Genomic DNA, 17,572 nt, shown 5'->3' with positions numbered 1-17,572 from the left:
GCTGGTGCACGCAGCTTTCTGTGCCCTGGCGGCGCGCGCTCGCTTCCTCCCTCTTAAAGGGGCCGCGCACATCGTCCTAAAAAGTCTCCGGCCAATGGCCAGAAGACTTACTCTGTAAAAGGCACCTCCTCCAATATGGAGGTGCCCGTGCAAGGTTGTAGCTCTGTGTACTTACCTCTGCTTCAGCCCTCAGGTCCCACTGTTAGTCTGACTACCAGTCCTGTCCGCCAGCCTGACTACCAGTTCTGTCTGCCAGCCTGACCACTCTTCTGCCCGACAGTCTGTCTACAGTCCAGTCCGCCAGTCTGTCTATGGGCTCTGCCCGCCTGCTTACCTGGAAGCACCTGCCTGTTACCTGCCTTGTCTGCCAGCCCGCTTACCTGGAAGCACCTGCCCGATACCTGCCATGCCTGCCAGCCCGCTTACCTGGAAGCACCTGCCCGTTACCTGCCGTGCCTACCTGCCCGCTTACCTGGAAGCACCTGCCTGCAACCTGTTGTGCCACCAGCTTGTCTACCCGGATCACCCGTCAAGCCCGCCTGCCATGCTCATCCGCTGTACCGGTCAGTCCCTGCCTTCTGACCCGTGGTAGTCACCTGCTCTCATACAAGGTCTGGACCAGAGTGGCACCTTGTCCCTCTGCTCGGTCCTTCGCTGGTCACGGAGTCGATTGAGCTGCCGTACGACCCCGGTCAGTCCGAGTTGATATCTAGTTAGGCCCATCTGGTCCCTGCTTGCACCGCTAGCACAGAGGTTCCCCCACCCGGATCCGTAACAGTGGTATACTATGCCTGATGAAGAGACCTGAGTAGTCTCGAAAGCTTGCAATTTGTTACCATCTTTTCAGTTAGCCATTAAAAGGTATCAACCACTGAAGACTCTCAAATCTAAATATTTTACCAACCACTGGGACCCCAGCCCGACGCTGCCTTCCCCCAGGTAAAAAGTAAATTCGCATTATAAGACGCACACCCTTCCCCCTTTAGGGGGGGGGGGAGTGCGCCTTAAAATCCACAAAATACGGTGTGTTGTTCACTTTACCCGTCGTGTTAATGTGATGGCATGTAGTTGTCTTCCTTATTACCAATGCTTTCACTGACGAGGGTCTTCATTGTGAGATCCAGAAAATACATTTAGAAATTCCTTTTGTGTTGTAGAAAAAAATCACATCTAATCTATCTTTCATCCTTATAGGAAATCCTTGTAAGAATAATGGTTCATCACTAAATTGTAAAAAAGAAGATATCAGGAAGCACTCTAATGGAGAAAACCTCATCACCCTTCCTGCACCTCCTGGACTTCACAGCACTTCACTTTCTTATAATCCTCCTAATCATGAGGAGCCCTCTCCTGAGCAATCTCACATTGTTACCACAATTCCAGGTGACACAGAAGATACAAGATTTCAGTGTGACAAGCAACTTACTAAAAGCTCAGCTCTGACACAAAGAATGCACAAAGGAAAAAAAACATACTCGTGTTCAGCATGTGGGAAATGCTTTACATATAAATCAAGTCTTGTGAAACATGAGAAAAGTCATACAGAAGAGAAACCGTATCCATGTTCAGAATGTGGAAAATGCTTTACAACTAAATCAAGATTTGTTATACATGAGAGAATTCACAAAGGAGAAAAGCCATTTTCATGTTCGGAATGTGAGAAATCCTACAAGGATAAATGGGGTCTAATTGCACATCAGAGAATTCACACGGGGGAGAAGCCATATTCTTGTTCAGAATGTGGGAAGTCCTTATCAGATAAAGGGAGTTTTATTAGACATAAGAGAATTCATACAGGAGAGAAGCCATATTCATGTCCACAATGTGGGAAATGTTTTAGAGATAAACCAAATCTTATTACACATCAAAGAATTCACACAGGGGAGAAGCCATATTCATGTTCAGAATGTGAGAAATGCTTTACATCTAAAACAAGTCTTGAGACACACAAGAGAATTCACACTGGGGAGAAGCCATATTCCTGTTCAGAATGTGGGAAATGCTTTACAGGTAAACTTAGTCTTATTACACATCAGAGAATTCATACAGGTGAGAAGCCATATTCATGTTCAGAATGTGGGAATTTTTTTAGAGATAAAGCAAATCTTATTACACATCAAAGAATTCACACCGGTGAGAAACCGTTTTCATGTTTAGAATGTGGAAAGTGCTTTCCATATAAATCACGACTCCGTAAACATAGGAGAAGTCATACAGGAGAAAAGCCGTATTCATGTTCATTCTGTGAGAAATGCTTTACAGCTAAATCAAGTCTTGTGATACACGAGAGAAGTCACACAGGAGAGAAGCCGTATTCATGTTCACTGTGTGGGAAATCTTTTGTAAATAAAACATATCTTGTTAGACATGAGAGAAGTCATACGGGAAAGAATCTGTAATTATGTTCACTGTGTTTTATACATTTTAATAAACAGTGTTCAGCATAAATTAGTACACCCCCATTGAAAAGTAAGATTGTAATTAAAATCTCACTTAACACGAACAATTTCTAAAATGTTCCTGCCTCACATGACCAGCGCCACATGAGAGAGGCGATACACCCCACAAGAACAGAAAACCTACTGAATAAAAGGGCAGCACCTCTCCCCCGCATCAGTTGGTTTCCTGTCCTTGAACGAACCTGAAGCTGAAGAATCAGGAGCGGAAAGTCAAGGAAGTAACTTACCCAGGCCTTGCTTGGCTGCCTGGAAGAACAGATCCTTGTCTGTAGCGCAGGTGTCGGGTCCTGGAAGCACCTTTGCTGGTCCAGTGGGGGCTCGTGTGGATGCGAGCGATGGAGACTGTATGGATGTCTGTCAGCTGCCACGTTGTCCCGGGTCTGCACATGCGATGGGATTGACACTTCCTGATGACGAGAGCGCTGGAAACTTCTGACCCGGAAGTGCGGGATTGCACTTCCAGGGGGTCAAGAGGAGGCCTGCACACGGGGAGGAGCTGCTGTGGCTGATCCCGAATAACTGTGTGATTTGATCCAGCCTCCGAATTCGGCACCCTTATTAAATGTCAGGATGGTGATTCATCTTTGTGAAAGTTCACCACGATAATTAGGTCCCTTTTTCTTGTCTTTAATTACTAGGAAAGGCATAAGAAATGTAGCACAAAACTTAAGGATAAGGAGTGTGCCCTTTGTAGGGATAAGTTGGGTGGAAGAAAAGACTGTACAGATTGTTATCAGAAAATCCTATGTGAAGAATCCTCCCAACTTCCCCATGGATTGGAGATCCGTGATCAGGGCAGAAGTTAAGGATTCCCTGAAGACCCTTATTAATAAGGAAAGTGATAGAAAAGGAAGGAAAATGTCCATAAATTATCAATGGATTCAGATGAATCTATAAAGTTGGAAGGTGAATGTGGATCGGATTCTTCTTCCTCTTCATCCTCTGATGGCGATACTGGTAGGCCGTGCTCTCCTATAAAAGATACAGGTTGATTAAGGCGGTGAGAGCTACCGTGAGCATCTCGGATGCCAAGACCCCAAAATCAATACAAGATATCATGTTTGGTGGATTTAGAGCATAAAAAAAAAAAGGCGCACATTTCGAGTTAATAAAAAGATTCTGACTCATTAACCTCTTCATAACCTTGGACGCCGCTATACGTCCAGTTTGGTAAGTACTTACAGACCTTAGATTTATGAATACATGCAGGCGATTTTTCCGCCACAAGGGCTGTACACGCGCATTTGCCACAGGGTGTGAAGCTCAGGGCTGTGGAGTCAGTAAGCCAAACCTTCAACTCCTCAATTTCCATGACACCGACTCCACGACTCCGACTATATCATACATGGCTCATGTTTAAGTGATAAATTTACTGTAGCGCAGATTCATCTCGGCTAAAAGTCTAGACCCTTAGATCAGGAATAGGACGGACATTTATAGGACATTTCATAACTTTCCCAAATTCTTATGAAAAAAATATTCCCCACAAACTGCATAGAACTACTGTACCCAATTTATTTTAGATTTTGGGAGTTGGAGTCGGTCCATTTTATACCGATTCCAACTCCACCAAAATTGACACAGACTCCCAACTCCACGGCCCTGGTTAAGCTGATATGACAACTGAGACCCGGCACTCACTAGCAGGAGTGGTACATGCACCGCTCCCAGCCGTTTAACCCTCTAAATGCTGTGATCGATATCTATCAACAACCATTATCCGTGACAGAAAATCAAATATGTCACAGGATACAAAGAGATACAAGCTAAATTATTTAAAAAAATAATATTTTTTTTTATTTGAATCAATGCATAAAATAGTTAAAGACAGGGCAAAGAGCCTCCAAATGATGACGAACACAGGTCATAAATCAGAAAGTCCAAATCAGTCAGTTGGACATACGTATAGGATTACTCAGACCAATATACAGTAGTGTTCAAAATACTACCAGTCCAATATGACTAACCAGATTAATCACTGTTTTTGGTATACGTTCATGATCTGCAAGTTTTTGAGTCTGTGTATTTGAATAATTAATTGTAAGGGGTGTTTTCAAAATAATAGCAGTGTGGAGTTCAATTAGTGCGGTCAATCCTTCTGTGAAGAAACAGGTGTGAATCAGGTGGCCCTTATTTAAGGGTGAAGCCAGCACATGTTGTACATGCATTTGTCCTTGAAAGCCTGAGAAATATGGATAGTTTGACACATTGTTCAGAAAAACAGCATACTTTAATTAAAAAGTTGACTGGAGACTGTAAAACTTTTAAAGCCGTGCAGACAATGATAGTGTCACGGGTCGTTCAGGTGAAACAGACAGTCGCTATGGATCTGGCTGTAGAAGGTCTCTGCGTTTGGCGTTGCAGACACCTTTTTAAGCCTTCTGACTTTTGGACCCAGCGGCAACCTCCCTCCTGCTCTGATTGCCACACCCTGGTCTAGGAGTTGATAAACTCTCAGTCTGCTTCAGGGAGTCCCCGGTGATATTTCTAAGAACTTTGCTGCAGGCGACTAGCTTCTTCTCTGGTGCTCTTGGAGGGCTGTTGGCGCTACTCCTCTGGAGTATGCTCAAGTTAAGTTTATCCCCTTTGTCTACCTTTTTGTCTTTAATTTTTAGTGGGGCCTGACCAGTGCTCACCCCTCCCCCTCCCTATTCAGGGCCTAGCTGTAGCGATATACAGGGCTTAGGTTTCCTGTTCGGCGATAGGTGTGGAGCCTATATAAGGACGGTAGGAAAGGTAGGGTAATATCAGATCTCAATGCAGGGAAAAAAAACAGCTCACCCTCCATAGCTTCTGATGACTCCAGGGGCTGGAATCAGCGCTCAGTAGAAATGTTGAAACAGGAAGTGATCCAGCTCACCGGACATCAGAGGTAAGTAAAATGCAAAATTATCCAAAGGTTAAGACCAGTCCATGTCAGTACATACATAAGTCATTCCGACAATGCAGACTACATAAGGCGGGATCGAGGGGGTAACTTAGTAGTTTACCAGACGCGTTTCGAACAGAAGTTCTTAGACGTGGTATATCCGTGTGCACTGTGAAGGAAAGAGGTTTCTTATATACCTGAATCATCAATCAAATAGAAAACATGCGAGGAAAGAAAAAGGAAAAAAAAAAAAACACTAAAAGAAGTAACATGAATGTTAGCTGCAGCAACTCCAATGTAGAGACAGATATATGAAAAGGCAAATGTACATGGATAAAAGCGACATTATACTGAATTATTTTAAACCTTTAACCACTTCGTGACCAGGCCAATTTTTTCAATTCTGACCACTGTCACTTTATGAGGTAATAGCTCTGAAACGCTTCACCGGATCCCCCTGATTCTGAGACTGTTTTTTCGTGACATATTGTACTTCATGATTGTGGTAAAATTTCTTCAATATCACTTGCGTTTATTTGTGAAAAAAATCGGAAATTTGGCGAAAATTTAGCAATTTTCAAACTTGGAATTTTCATGCCCTTAAATCAGAGAGATATGTCACACAAAATAGTTAATATATAACATTTCCCACATGTCTACTTTACATCAGAACAATCTTGGAACCAACAATTTTTTTTGTTAGGAAGTTCTAAGGGTTAAAAGTTGACCAGCGATTTCTCATTTTTCCAACAAAATTTACAAAAACATTTTTTTAGGGACCACATCACATTTGAAGTGACTTTGAGGGGCCTTTATGACAGAAAATACCCAAAAGTGACACCATTCTAAAAACTGCACCCCTGAATGTGCTCAAAACCACATTCAAGAAGTTTATTAACCCTTCAGCTGCGTCACGGGAATTTTTGGAATGTGGAAGAAAACAATGAACATTTAACTTTTTTTCACAAAAATGTTACTTTAGACCCAATTTTTTTATTTTCACAAGGGTTACAGGAAAAAATGGACTACACGGTTTGTAGTGCAATTCCTCCTGAGCACGCTGATACCCCATATGTGGGGGAAAACCACTGTTTGGGCGCACTGCAGGGTTCGGAAGGGAAGGAGCGCCATTAGACTTTTTGAATGTAAAATTTGTTTGAATAATTAGCGGATGCCATGTTGCATTAGGGGAGGCCCTGATGTGCCTAAACAGTGGAAACCACCCACAAGTGACACAATTTTGGAAACTAGATCCCTTAGGGAACTTATCTAGATGTGTGGTGAGCACCTTGCACCCCCAAGTGCTTCAAGGAAGTTTATAATATTGAGCTGTAAAAATAAAATTTTCACATTTTTCCCACAAAAACGTTTTTCATCCCCTAATTTTGCATTATCATAAGGGTAACAGGAGAAATTACACCATGAAATTTGTTGTGCAATTTCTCCTGAGTACGCCGATACCCTATATGTGGGGGAAAACCACTGTTTGGGCGCACGGCAGGGTTCAGAAGGGAAGGAGCGCCATTTGACTTTTTGAATGTAAAATTTGTTTGAATAATTAGCGGACGCCATGTCGCATTTGGGGAGCCCCTGATGTGCCTAAACAGTGGAAACCCCCCACAAGTGACACCATTTGTGAAACTAGACCCCTTAGGGAACTTATCTAGATGTGTGGTGAGCACCTTGCACCCCCAGGTGCTTCACAGAAGTTTATAATATTGAGCCGTAAAAATAAAATGCTCACATTTTTCCCACAAAAAATGTTTTTCATCCCCTAATTTTGCATTATCATAAGGGTAACAGGAGAAATTGCACCATGAAATTTGTTGTGCAATTTCTCCTGAGTACGTCGATACCCTATATGTGGGGGAAAACCACTGCTTTGGTGTACGGCAGGGTTCAGAAGAAAAAGGAGCGCTATGTTGGCTGGGATAGGTTGCAGACGCCATGTCACATTTGAAGAGTCGCTGACGTGCCGAAACAGCAGAAACCCCCAAAAGTGACCCCATTTTGTAAACTACACCTCTCAAGGAATTCAACTAGGGAAGTAGTGAGTATTTTTTAATTTTTAAATTTGTACCATTGGGCAGTGAAGAAAACATAATTATATGTTTACCACAAGAAAATGTTTTACCCTCAGATTTTACATTTTCACACAGGGAATTGGGTAAAAATGGTGCCGAAATGTGTCGCGCAATTTCTTCTAAACGTGGCAATACCCCATATGTGGCTGTATCGTACCGCGCAGCCATACGGCGAGATCTGGGAGGGACGGAGCGCTATGACTGACAGCTGTCACACACTAAAAGACGCTTTTTTTTGTAAAATCTAGTTTTTGCATCGCCATATTTTGAGAGCTATAATTTTTCCATATTTCGGCCGACAATCATGTGACGGCTTGTTTTTTGCGGGACGAGTTGCCATTTTTATTGGTACCATTTTTGGGTACATGACATTTTTTGATCGCTTTCTATTCCGTTTTTTGGGAGGTAAAATGAACAAAAACCAACAATTCAGGAATTGTTTTTTGAGGGGTTTTTTTATGCCGTTCTGCGTGTGGTAAAAGTGATCAGGCAGCGTTATTCTTCGGGTCAGGACGTTTACAGCGATACTACACTTACCGTATTTTTTTTTTTTTTATGTTTTGGCGCTTTTACACAAAACTATTTTATAGAAAAAATATTTTTTTTACATCGCTTTATTCTGAGAGCTATAACTTTTTTATTTTTTGGCTGATGGAGCTGTATGGCGGATTTTTTTTTGCGGAACAAGATGACGTTTTCAGCGGTACCATTTTTATTTCTATTTTGCTTTTTGATCGCATTTTATTCCTCTTTTTGTTTGGCGATATGATGAAAAAGCATAGATTTTTGCTCCTTTTTTTTTTTTTTTTACAGTGTGCACAGAAGGAGTTAATTAGTGTGACAGTTTTGTAGATCGGGTTGTTTTGGACGCGGCGATACCAAATATGTGTACTTTTTTGTTTTTGCATAAAAATACGGATTTATTGGTTTAATATTTTATTTACTTTATTTTGTGTTTTTTTTTTAACAGTTTGAAAACATTTGCGCTAAAAAAAAATTCCAAAAAATGTTTCATTTATTTCTATTTTCTACAGCAGTTATGCTATTCATATTTCATATCTATATACTCAGTGTTACAGTGTGCTACTTTATTTGTTCATTATATATGGAGGTAGCTGCTCTTAGTAAGCACCTGTTCACACCTATTTTTTTGTAGTGGAAGTGCCGTCATTTTCTTTGAAAACATTTTTTAGACTTTTTTTTTACATTTTTACCTAGTCCCTGTATGGGACATTAATTTTTATTTTTCTAATCACTGTTCTCATGCAATGCAATAGACATGTATTGCATTGCATTAGAGCTCTGCTGAGAGTTTTACACTGTCAGATCTCCTGCTAGACTTTAGCTGCAGGCTGAAGTCTAGCAGGACACCGTGCATGGCAGACCCGGAGGCGGTCACGTGACCTCCGGCTGCCATGACAATGGCAGGTCCTGTTAGACATCAGGGGGCCGTCGGAGAGGTAAGTGGACGACTTCCTCTCCTCTCACTATCTTCTAAATGCCGCGATCGCTATAGATTGCGGCATTTAGAAGATAGCAAAGGGTTAACCTCATTGGGACCTGATCCAATCAGGTCCCGATGATGTCCCCTATCAGAGCTGTCGCTCTGCACCGCACTCGCAGCGCTTGCAGGACCCTGGGGGTCCTGAGCACTGTGGGACCACCGACTGTTTTTAAACGTCGGCGCTGCACAGCACTGTACAGTGGGCGGTCGGGAAGCGGTTAAGGACCGAGACACTTTGTAGGTTAATGACCGGGCCAATTTTTTTCATTCTGACCACTGTCACTTTATGAGGTAATAACTCTGGAAAGCTTCAACGGATCCCGCTAATTCTGAGATTGTTTTTTTGTGCTATATTATACTTCATGATAGTGATAACATTTCTTCGATATCACTTGCGTTTATTTGTGAAAAAAAAACAGAAATTTGGTGAAAATTTTGAAAATTTTGCAATTTTCAAACTTTAAATTGTTATGCCCTGAAATCAGAGAGATATTTCACACAAAATAGTTAATAAATAACATTTCCCACAAAATTGTTAGGAAGTTATAAGGGTTAAACGTTGACCAGCGATTTCTCATTTTTCCAACAAAATTTACAAAACCATTTTTTTAGGGACCACATCACATTTGAAGTGACCTTGAGGGGTATATATGACAGAAAATACCCAAAAGTGACACCATTCCAAAAACTGCACCCCTCAAGGTGCTCAAAACCACATTCAAGAAGTTTATTAACCCTTCACGTGCTTCACAGGAACTGACGCAATGTGGAAAAAAAAATAACATTTAACTTTTTTTCATAAAAAATTAAATTTAGATCCAATTTTTCTTATTTTCACAAGGATAACAGATACAAATGGACCCCAAAATGCATTGTGCAATTTCTCCTGAGCATGCTGATACCCAATATGTGCCGGAAAAATACTGTTTGGGCGCACGGCAGGGCTCGGAAGGGACGGACTTTTTGAATTCAAAATTTGCTGGAATAATTAGCGGACACCATGTCGCATTTAGAGAGCCCCTGATGTGCCTAAACAGTGGAAACTCCCCACAAGTGACCCCTTATTGGAAACTACACCCCTCAATGAACTTATCTAGATGCGTGGGGAACACTTTGAACCTCCAGGTGCTTCAAAGAAGTTTATAACATAGAGCCGTGAAAATAAAAAACTCAGAAAATTTTTTTTAGCCCCAATTTTTTTATTTTCACAAGGGCAACAGGAGACCGTGAACCCCAAAATTTGTTGGCAATTTCTCCTGAGCACGCCGATACCCTATATGTATGTGAGTCCTGAGTAGTGGCTTTTATGTGAAGCATTTATTGGGAACATTTTACATAACATTTGGGATCACATTTATCTGGTGCTCTATGCTGAGCACTCACATTGGGGTTTCCATCTACATCTCCGAATGACGTGATTCAGATGAAACTTCTGAGGGATCTATTCACTATGAGATGAAGAAGCAGAGTTACTCTGGAATCCATATGGCCTCTGTTCAGCGGTGTCCTTCTTTTCAGAGGTGCACAAAACTGTGGCCGACCGCGCTTTTAACTATGCTTAAAAAGATGGACACCGTCGAATCATAGTCCAGGCGGCGTCCAAAGTGCCTCCATCTGCTTCATTATACAGAATCTTCCTTCAGGGGTTCCGTCTGAATCACGTATTTCTGAGATTTACACGGAAAACCCGGTGTAAGCGCTCAGTGCAGGATAAATGTGCGCTGTGCCTTACTGTGATCTTTGGGAGGCAGAATGAACAAATCAGCAGCAGGTGAAGAATTGGTTTTCTTTCTTTTTTTACGCCGTTCCTCGTGCGGTATAAGTGATTAGACGACTTTATTCTTTCGGTCAGTGCGATTACAGCGATACCAGATTCATATTGGGTTTTTATGATTGGCAGCTCCCACACACTAAAAGACGCTTTTTTTTGCAAAAACTAATGTTTGCATCGCCATATTTATAGAGCTATAATTTTTCCATATTTCGTCCGACAGTCATGGCTTGTTTTTTTGTGGGACGAGTTGACGTTTTTATTGGTACCATTTTCGGTTTAATTACATTTTTTTGATTGCTTTTTATTCTGATTTTTGGGAGGCAGAATGAACAAAAACCAGCAATTTAGGATTTTTTTTTTCTTTGTTTTATTTTGTTGTTACTTGTGTGGTAAAATTGATAAGGCAGCTTTATTCTTCGGGTCAGTACGATTACAACAATACTACATTTATGTAATTTTTTTATGTTTTGGTGCTTTTACCTAATAAAAACTTTTATAGAAAAAATAATTTTCTTTGCATTGCTGTATGCTGAGAGCTATAATTTTTTTGGCTGATGGAGTTGTATGGCGGCTTGATTTTTGCGGTTAATGACGTTTTTCAGCGGTACGATTTTTATTTACATTCGTCTTTTTGATTGCATTTTATTCCACTTTTTTCCATGCGATATGTTCAAAAAGCAGTTTCCCATATGTGTTTTTTTTATGCTGTTCACTGAAGGGGTTAACTAGTGTGACAAGTATATAGATTGGGTCGTTCTGGACGCGGCGATACCAAATATGTGTACTTTTTTTGTTTATCTTCATTTTTTTTTACATAAAAATCTGTATTTATTAATGTAATATATTTTATTATTTTTTAACTTTTTTTTTTTTCGATTTTTACAATTTTTTTAACTTTTTTTTTTTTTCACTTAGTCTCGCTATGGGATTTTCATTTTTTTCACTATTTCACAGACAGCTGTCGGCACTGAACTGTCACAGCGTTCAGTGACAGTTTAAAGCCATGACCGACACTGCACGGCAAGGAGCGGGAGCTTACACCCGCTCATGACGTGCAGTGTCTATCATTGGGCATTAAGGGGTTAAAAACAGCCCTTGGTTAAAATAAACAAAGCAAAGATGTACCAAATCAAGTTAATAGTATAACATTAATTCCTTTCTTAAATTAATACCCAGAGGGACTCTGGTATTTATGGTAAATATCCAAAATGCCTCTCTATTTCGAAGCAATTTTTCTCTGTTACCGCCACGAGCATTTTTTGGTATATGTTCGATGCCAAAACTGAAAAACCATTGGTCTGCCTATGATGAATATTAATAAAATATTTAGAAACATTGGATGTATTGTGGATGGACGGATATTCTATGTCATATAAATGTTCTCTAATGCGTGTTCTTAAAGGGAATCTGTCATCCCCTGTGTGACAGATAGGCTGTTCAGCTAAAATAATCTCCAATGCACTAAAATGGAAAGCAAAACCAGAGAGACGTGAAAGAAAATGGAAGACTACCATTCAAATGGATCAAAGAATAGCCAGAATGGCAAAGGCTCAGCCAATGATTAGCTCCAGGATGATCAAAGACTGTCTCCAGTTACTTGTGAGTACTGTGACAGTTAGAAGATGCCTGTGTGAAGCTAATCTCTTAGCAAGAAGTCCCCTTAAATAGTGATGAGCGAATATGTTTGAAATCCGATCTCAAATGTTAAATTTGACACGAATATTGCACATTCGTGATTGGAAACACGTGCACTTTTTCTTAAAATCGGTAACATTCAGCAAACAAGTGCAGGAAAATTATTCCGGTGCAACTACAGTGTTTTTAACAGTTTGGCTAGCATACTACTTGTGTATGATGAGCGGGGGATGTGTTCGATGAGGGGCTGTGGGGAGAGCAGCGCCTTGCTTCTAACTTTTTGTAACATTCCTGGCGGCGTGCTTGCATAGTGCACCACCTCCCACCATGCAAGACCGCAATCTTACCTGTCAGTCCATGCTGCACTCTTTGTTTCAGTTCTTGCTGTGTCCATGTCTCTTGTCTGATTGCTTAGGGCGTCGGTGCGGCTTTATCCTTGTTTCTTATAGCTACCGTGTGCACAGTCCTAATGCGGCCCCAGCCTATTGCTGTGAGTCACTGGATACTTAAACCCCCTCCACCCAGTAGGAGGTGCCTGAGCAACACTTTCACTCAGTTTGTCTTTTTCAACTGAGGTGCCAGGTCCTGTCCTGACTCTAGTGTGTCAGCCACCCTGGGGGCTGAGTACCCAGGGCCTTTTCCTGTACCTGTGACTTCTAGTCTGTTTCCGCCACCCTGGGGGGCCGAGTACCCAGGCCCGCTACATGTATCTCTGACTTCTAGTCTGTTTCCGCCACCCTGGGGGCTGAGTTCCCAGGCTCGTTCCTGTATCTTATTCCCGGTTCAGTTCCTGTCTGAACAGTGTCCTAGCCCGTTACTTGTTTCTCTCTATGTCCATACCTTCCCTTTGCCTGCAGTGTCTGAACTTGCACCTAACTCCAACTCGTTGTCTCTGTACTTCTGTTTGTGAGTTTTGTGTCCACTCGCTACTTCATTGTAAGTACCTTGTGTGTATCTGGTTCTGCTTGTCCCCTTTCCCTGCCTCCATCTCTACCTCCTGTGTTTTAGCCATCTTCCTGTATTTTCCAGTCTGTTCCATGTGAACAGCGCCCTGTCCTGTCTGCCTTCACCTTCTGCTCTGCTTGTTCACCGCTCCGGCGGTTCCACTCTGCTTCGCTTGTTTGCCGCACCCTCGGTCTTGTTCCGCTCTGCTTGTTCTACCGCATCTGCAGGTTTTGCTCTGCTCTGCTTGTCTGCCGCATCTGCGGGTTTTGCTCTGCTCTGCTTGTCTGCCGCATCTGCGGGTTTTGCTCTGCTCTGCTTGTCTGCCGCATCTGCGGGTTTTGCTCTGCTCTGCTTGTCTTCGGCATCTGCGGGTTTTGCTCTGCTCTGCTTGTCTACGGCATCTGCGGGTTTTGCTCTGCTCAGCTTCTCTACCGCATCTGCGGGTTTTGCTCTGCTCAGCTTGTCTATCGCATCTGCGGGTTTTGCTCTGCTCTGCTTGTCTATCGCATCTGCGGGTTTTGCTCTGCTCTGCTTGTCTACCACATCTGCGGGTTTTGCTCTGCTCAGCTTGTCTACCGCATCTGCGGGTTTGTCTACCGCATCTGCGGGTTTTGCTCTGCTCAGCTTGTCTACCGCATCTGTGGGTTTTGCTCCGCTCTGCTTGTCAACCGCATCTGCGGGTTTTGCTCTGCTCTGCTTGACTACCGCATCTGCGGGTTTTGCTCTGCTCTGCTTGCCTACCGCATCTGCGGGTTTTGCTCTGCTCAGCTTGTCTATCGCATCTGCGGGTTTTGCTCTGCTCTGCTTGTCTACCGCATCTGCGGGTTTTGCTCTGCTCAGCTTGTCTACCGCATCTGCGGGTTTTGCTCTGCTCAGCTTGTCTACCGCATCTGCGGGTTTGTCTACCGCATCTGCGGGTTTTGCTCTGCTCAGCTTGTCTACCGCATCTGTGGGTTTTGCTCCGCTCTGCTTGTCAACCGCATCTGCGGGTTTTGCTCTGCTCTGCTTGCCTACCGCATCTGCGGGTTTTGCTCTGCTCTGCTTGTCTACCGCATCTGCGGGTTTTGCTCTGCTCAGCTTGTCTACCGCATCTGCGGGTTTTGCTCTGCTCAGCTTGTCTACCGCATCTGCGGGTTTGTCTACCGCATCTGCGGGTTTTGCTCTGCTCAGCTTGTCTACCGCATCTGTGGGTTTTGCTCCGCTCTGCTTGTCAACCGCATCTGCGGGTTTTGCTCTGCTCTGCTTGCCTACCGCATCTGCGGGTTTTGCTCTGCTCTGCTTGTCTACCGCATCTGCGGGTTTTGCTCTGCTCAGCTTGTCTACCACATCTGCGGGTTTGTCTACCGCATCTGCGGGTTTTGCTCTGCTCTGCTTGCCTACCGCATCTGCGGGTTTTGCTCTGCTCAGCTTGTCTATCGCATCTGCGGGTTTTGCTCTGCTCTGCTTGTCTACCGCATCTGCGGGTTTTGCTCTGCTCAGCTTGTCTACCGCATCTGCGGGTTTGTCTACCGCATCTGTGGGTTTTGCTCTGCTCAGCTTGTCTACCGCATCTGCGGGTTTTGCTCTGCTCTGCTTGTCAACCGCATCTGCGGGTTTTGCTCTGCTCAGCTTGTATAGCACATCTGCGGCTTTTGCTCTGCTCAGCATCTGCAGGTTTTGCTCTGCTCTGCTCGTCTACCGCACCTGCGGCTCCATTCCTGTGTCCCAGTCTGTACAGGTCCCTATCCTGCCTCTGTTTCTACCTGCCAGTACCCGCCTCTCTGCATGTCAGCCGTGCCTGCCTGTGCCCACCTGTCTGCACACCAGCCGTGCCTGCCAGTGCCCACCTGTCTGCATACCAGCTGTGCCTGTCAATATCCACCTGTCTGCATACCAGCCGTGTTTGCCAGTACCCACCTGTCTACATGCCAGTCTCACCTGCCTGTTCCTGCATTCCCCGGTGTGGGTCAACAGCTGTGACCGGGGTCTGACCTGGAGTAGCACCTGGTCCCTCTGCTCAGTTCCTCCCTGGTTCACGGAGTCGACTGAGCCGCCGTGCGACCTTGGTTGGATCGGGTTGATACTTAGTTACGCCCCTCCAGGCACTGTAATGCCGCAGCCATGTTAGTTGTGGGCATTACAGTGATTCGCTGGCCGCACAGCGTCACCTCAAGTATTTAAAACCAGGCGCCGCCATCTTGGACACAGTTACTCCGGATCAGACAGTGTAGGGAGAGTGCTGCTCAGCTAGGGAGAGATTTACACTGCAAAATAGGTAGTGTAGGGGCTGTAAAGCCAGAAAAATCAAACAGTCCTTCTGAGGACTAATATCCATCCCAGATACCAGGCAGGCAGGCTGTATAGGAGACGCAGTGGTTATACCAACAAACACTGCATTACAGTGTGCTGCTGCTGCTCAAATTGCTAGACTTAGCCCCAGGTCTCAGGGGCCAGGAAAAATCCTTTTAAAATACTCTTTTTTTTTTTCCCTCAGTTAGACTGTACAAATACTCATCTTATTAACCGTTTGGCATCCCCCCCTCCCAAAAAAAAAAAAATTGAGTGTGTCTGTGAGTGTTCAGACACAAATATATCTGTTTAAAAGAGTCTGGTTTCGGCCAGATAACTAGAACTGTGGTTTAGCAGTGTGCAAAGCAGTCATCAAAGCAAAAGGTGGCTACTTTGAAGAACCTAGAATATAAGACATATTTTCAGTTGGTTCACACTTTTTTGTTAAGTATATAATTCCACATGTGTTAATTCATAGCTTTGATGCCTTCAGTGTGAATGTACAATTTTCATAGTCATGGAAATACAGAAAAATCTTTAAATGAGAAAGTGTGTTCAAACTTTTGGTCTGTACTGTATATCTATTTAAAAAAGCCTGGTATACGCCAGGAAATTAGAACTGTGGTTTTCCTCTTCCACGGTTCAAATCTGGGTGTAATCCACCTTTTTGCCTTTTTTGCATAAAAAAAACAGTTTGAGTGTCTCACTGACTGTTCAGACACAAATATATCTGTTTAAAAGATTCTGGTGTAGGCCAGAGAACTAGAACTGTGGCTTTCCTCTTCCACGGTTCTAATCTCCTTTTTATTACACTTTTGTCATTCATAGTGCGAGTGTAAGCTATTTTACTTAATTTACAATGGGCAAAGTGCGTGGCAAGGGACGTGGAACTGGACGTTCTGGTGATGGTGCGTGCAGAGGATGGGGCCGTGGCAAAGGTGAAAATGTGCCACAACCAACAGCCACATCTTCTCGCTCCTAGTTCTTGACCGAATTACTATGGAAGCACACAACACCACTATTGCGAACTGATCAGTGTGAACAGGTTATTAATTGGATAGCAGATAATACTTCCAGTCACCTGGGCACCACCACCTCCGGTCTGTCTTCCACACGGTCAACTCTTAGTAGCCGTGAGTCTCGACCGCATACTCCTCCTCACCCTGATGCTCCTTCCTCCCACCATGCCGAGTGTCATCAGACAGCAACTGATCCCACAGTTGGACACTCTGAAGAGCTGTTCACTGGTCCATTTCCATATTTGGGCCCCTCACCTGCTCCGCTTGTAGTGGTGGAAGAGGAGATCCCATGTAGCGATGGCCAAATATTTGAACAGCCACCGCCACAGGAAGGCGACGCTGGCAATTTGTCACAAGAGGTGGACGATGACGAGACACAATTGCCACGAAGTAAGGAGGAGGACCGTGGTGCGGAAGTGGAAGAAGAGGAGGTGGTGGATGATCAACGTGGCAGGAGGACACGCTGAGCGAGGCCAGCAGCACACAGGGGGAGGGAGGCAGAGTACCCCAACAGGCAGGAAGAAGCAGTGTGGTGGCCGCAGACAGAAGGCGGCCAACTGTTCCCCGTAACACCAACACGAGGGACGTTGCCAGTACAACCAGTAGGTCTTCCAGAGTCTGGAATTTTTTTAAAGACTCTGCTGATAACCCCAAAAAGGCCATTTGTACCACCTGCCAGGCCAGCATCAGCAGGGGTGACAAAACTACCAGCCTGACCACCACCAGCATGATTAGGCACATGTCAGCAAAGCACCTGACTTCGTGGGGCGAACCCCAGGGTCCACGACCAGTGTCAGCGGGTGTCACCACTGCTTCTCCCGCTGTTGTGCGTGTAAGAGAACCCCCTGTTGTGCGTGCAAGGCAATCCCCTGTCCATACTGCATGCAAAGATGCCCCCTCCTCTCAGTCTTCACTTGTTATGGCAGTTTCTCAAGAAACAGCATCAACGTCCACATCCACGTCCCACCGCAGCGTTCAATTGTCCATATCCCAGACCTTTCAATGAAAGCGCAAA

The 17,572-nt window shown here is 44.0% G+C and overlaps 1 protein-coding gene across 2 annotated transcripts in view; it reads left to right on the top strand.

The window, feature by feature from the left end:
* LOC141272546 (uncharacterized) overlaps window positions 1–17,572 on the top strand; it is a 267,040-nt gene that overhangs the window by 71,534 nt on the left and 177,934 nt on the right. The window contains exon 8 of one of the 2 annotated variants that reach the window (XM_073683390.1): window positions 1,195–2,483. The exons of the other annotated variant lie outside the window; for it this stretch is intronic. Within the exon in view, the coding sequence (XP_073539491.1) occupies window positions 1,195–2,399 (1,205 nt within the window). The 3' untranslated portion in view covers window positions 2,400–2,483. Of the gene's footprint in view, window positions 1–1,194; window positions 2,484–17,572 lie in introns of those variants that run through there. 2 annotated transcript variants of the gene reach the window in all.

Source organism: Phyllobates terribilis, unplaced genomic scaffold (assembly GCF_046119375.1).
Source record: "Phyllobates terribilis strain yellow unplaced genomic scaffold, ASM4611937v1 Scaffold_1__5_contigs__length_1240528914, whole genome shotgun sequence".
NCBI classification, from domain to species: Eukaryota; Metazoa; Chordata; class Amphibia; order Anura; family Dendrobatidae; genus Phyllobates; species Phyllobates terribilis.
The sequence above is the reverse complement of the archived record's forward strand: the minus strand, read 5'-3'. Positions and strand labels throughout refer to the sequence as shown.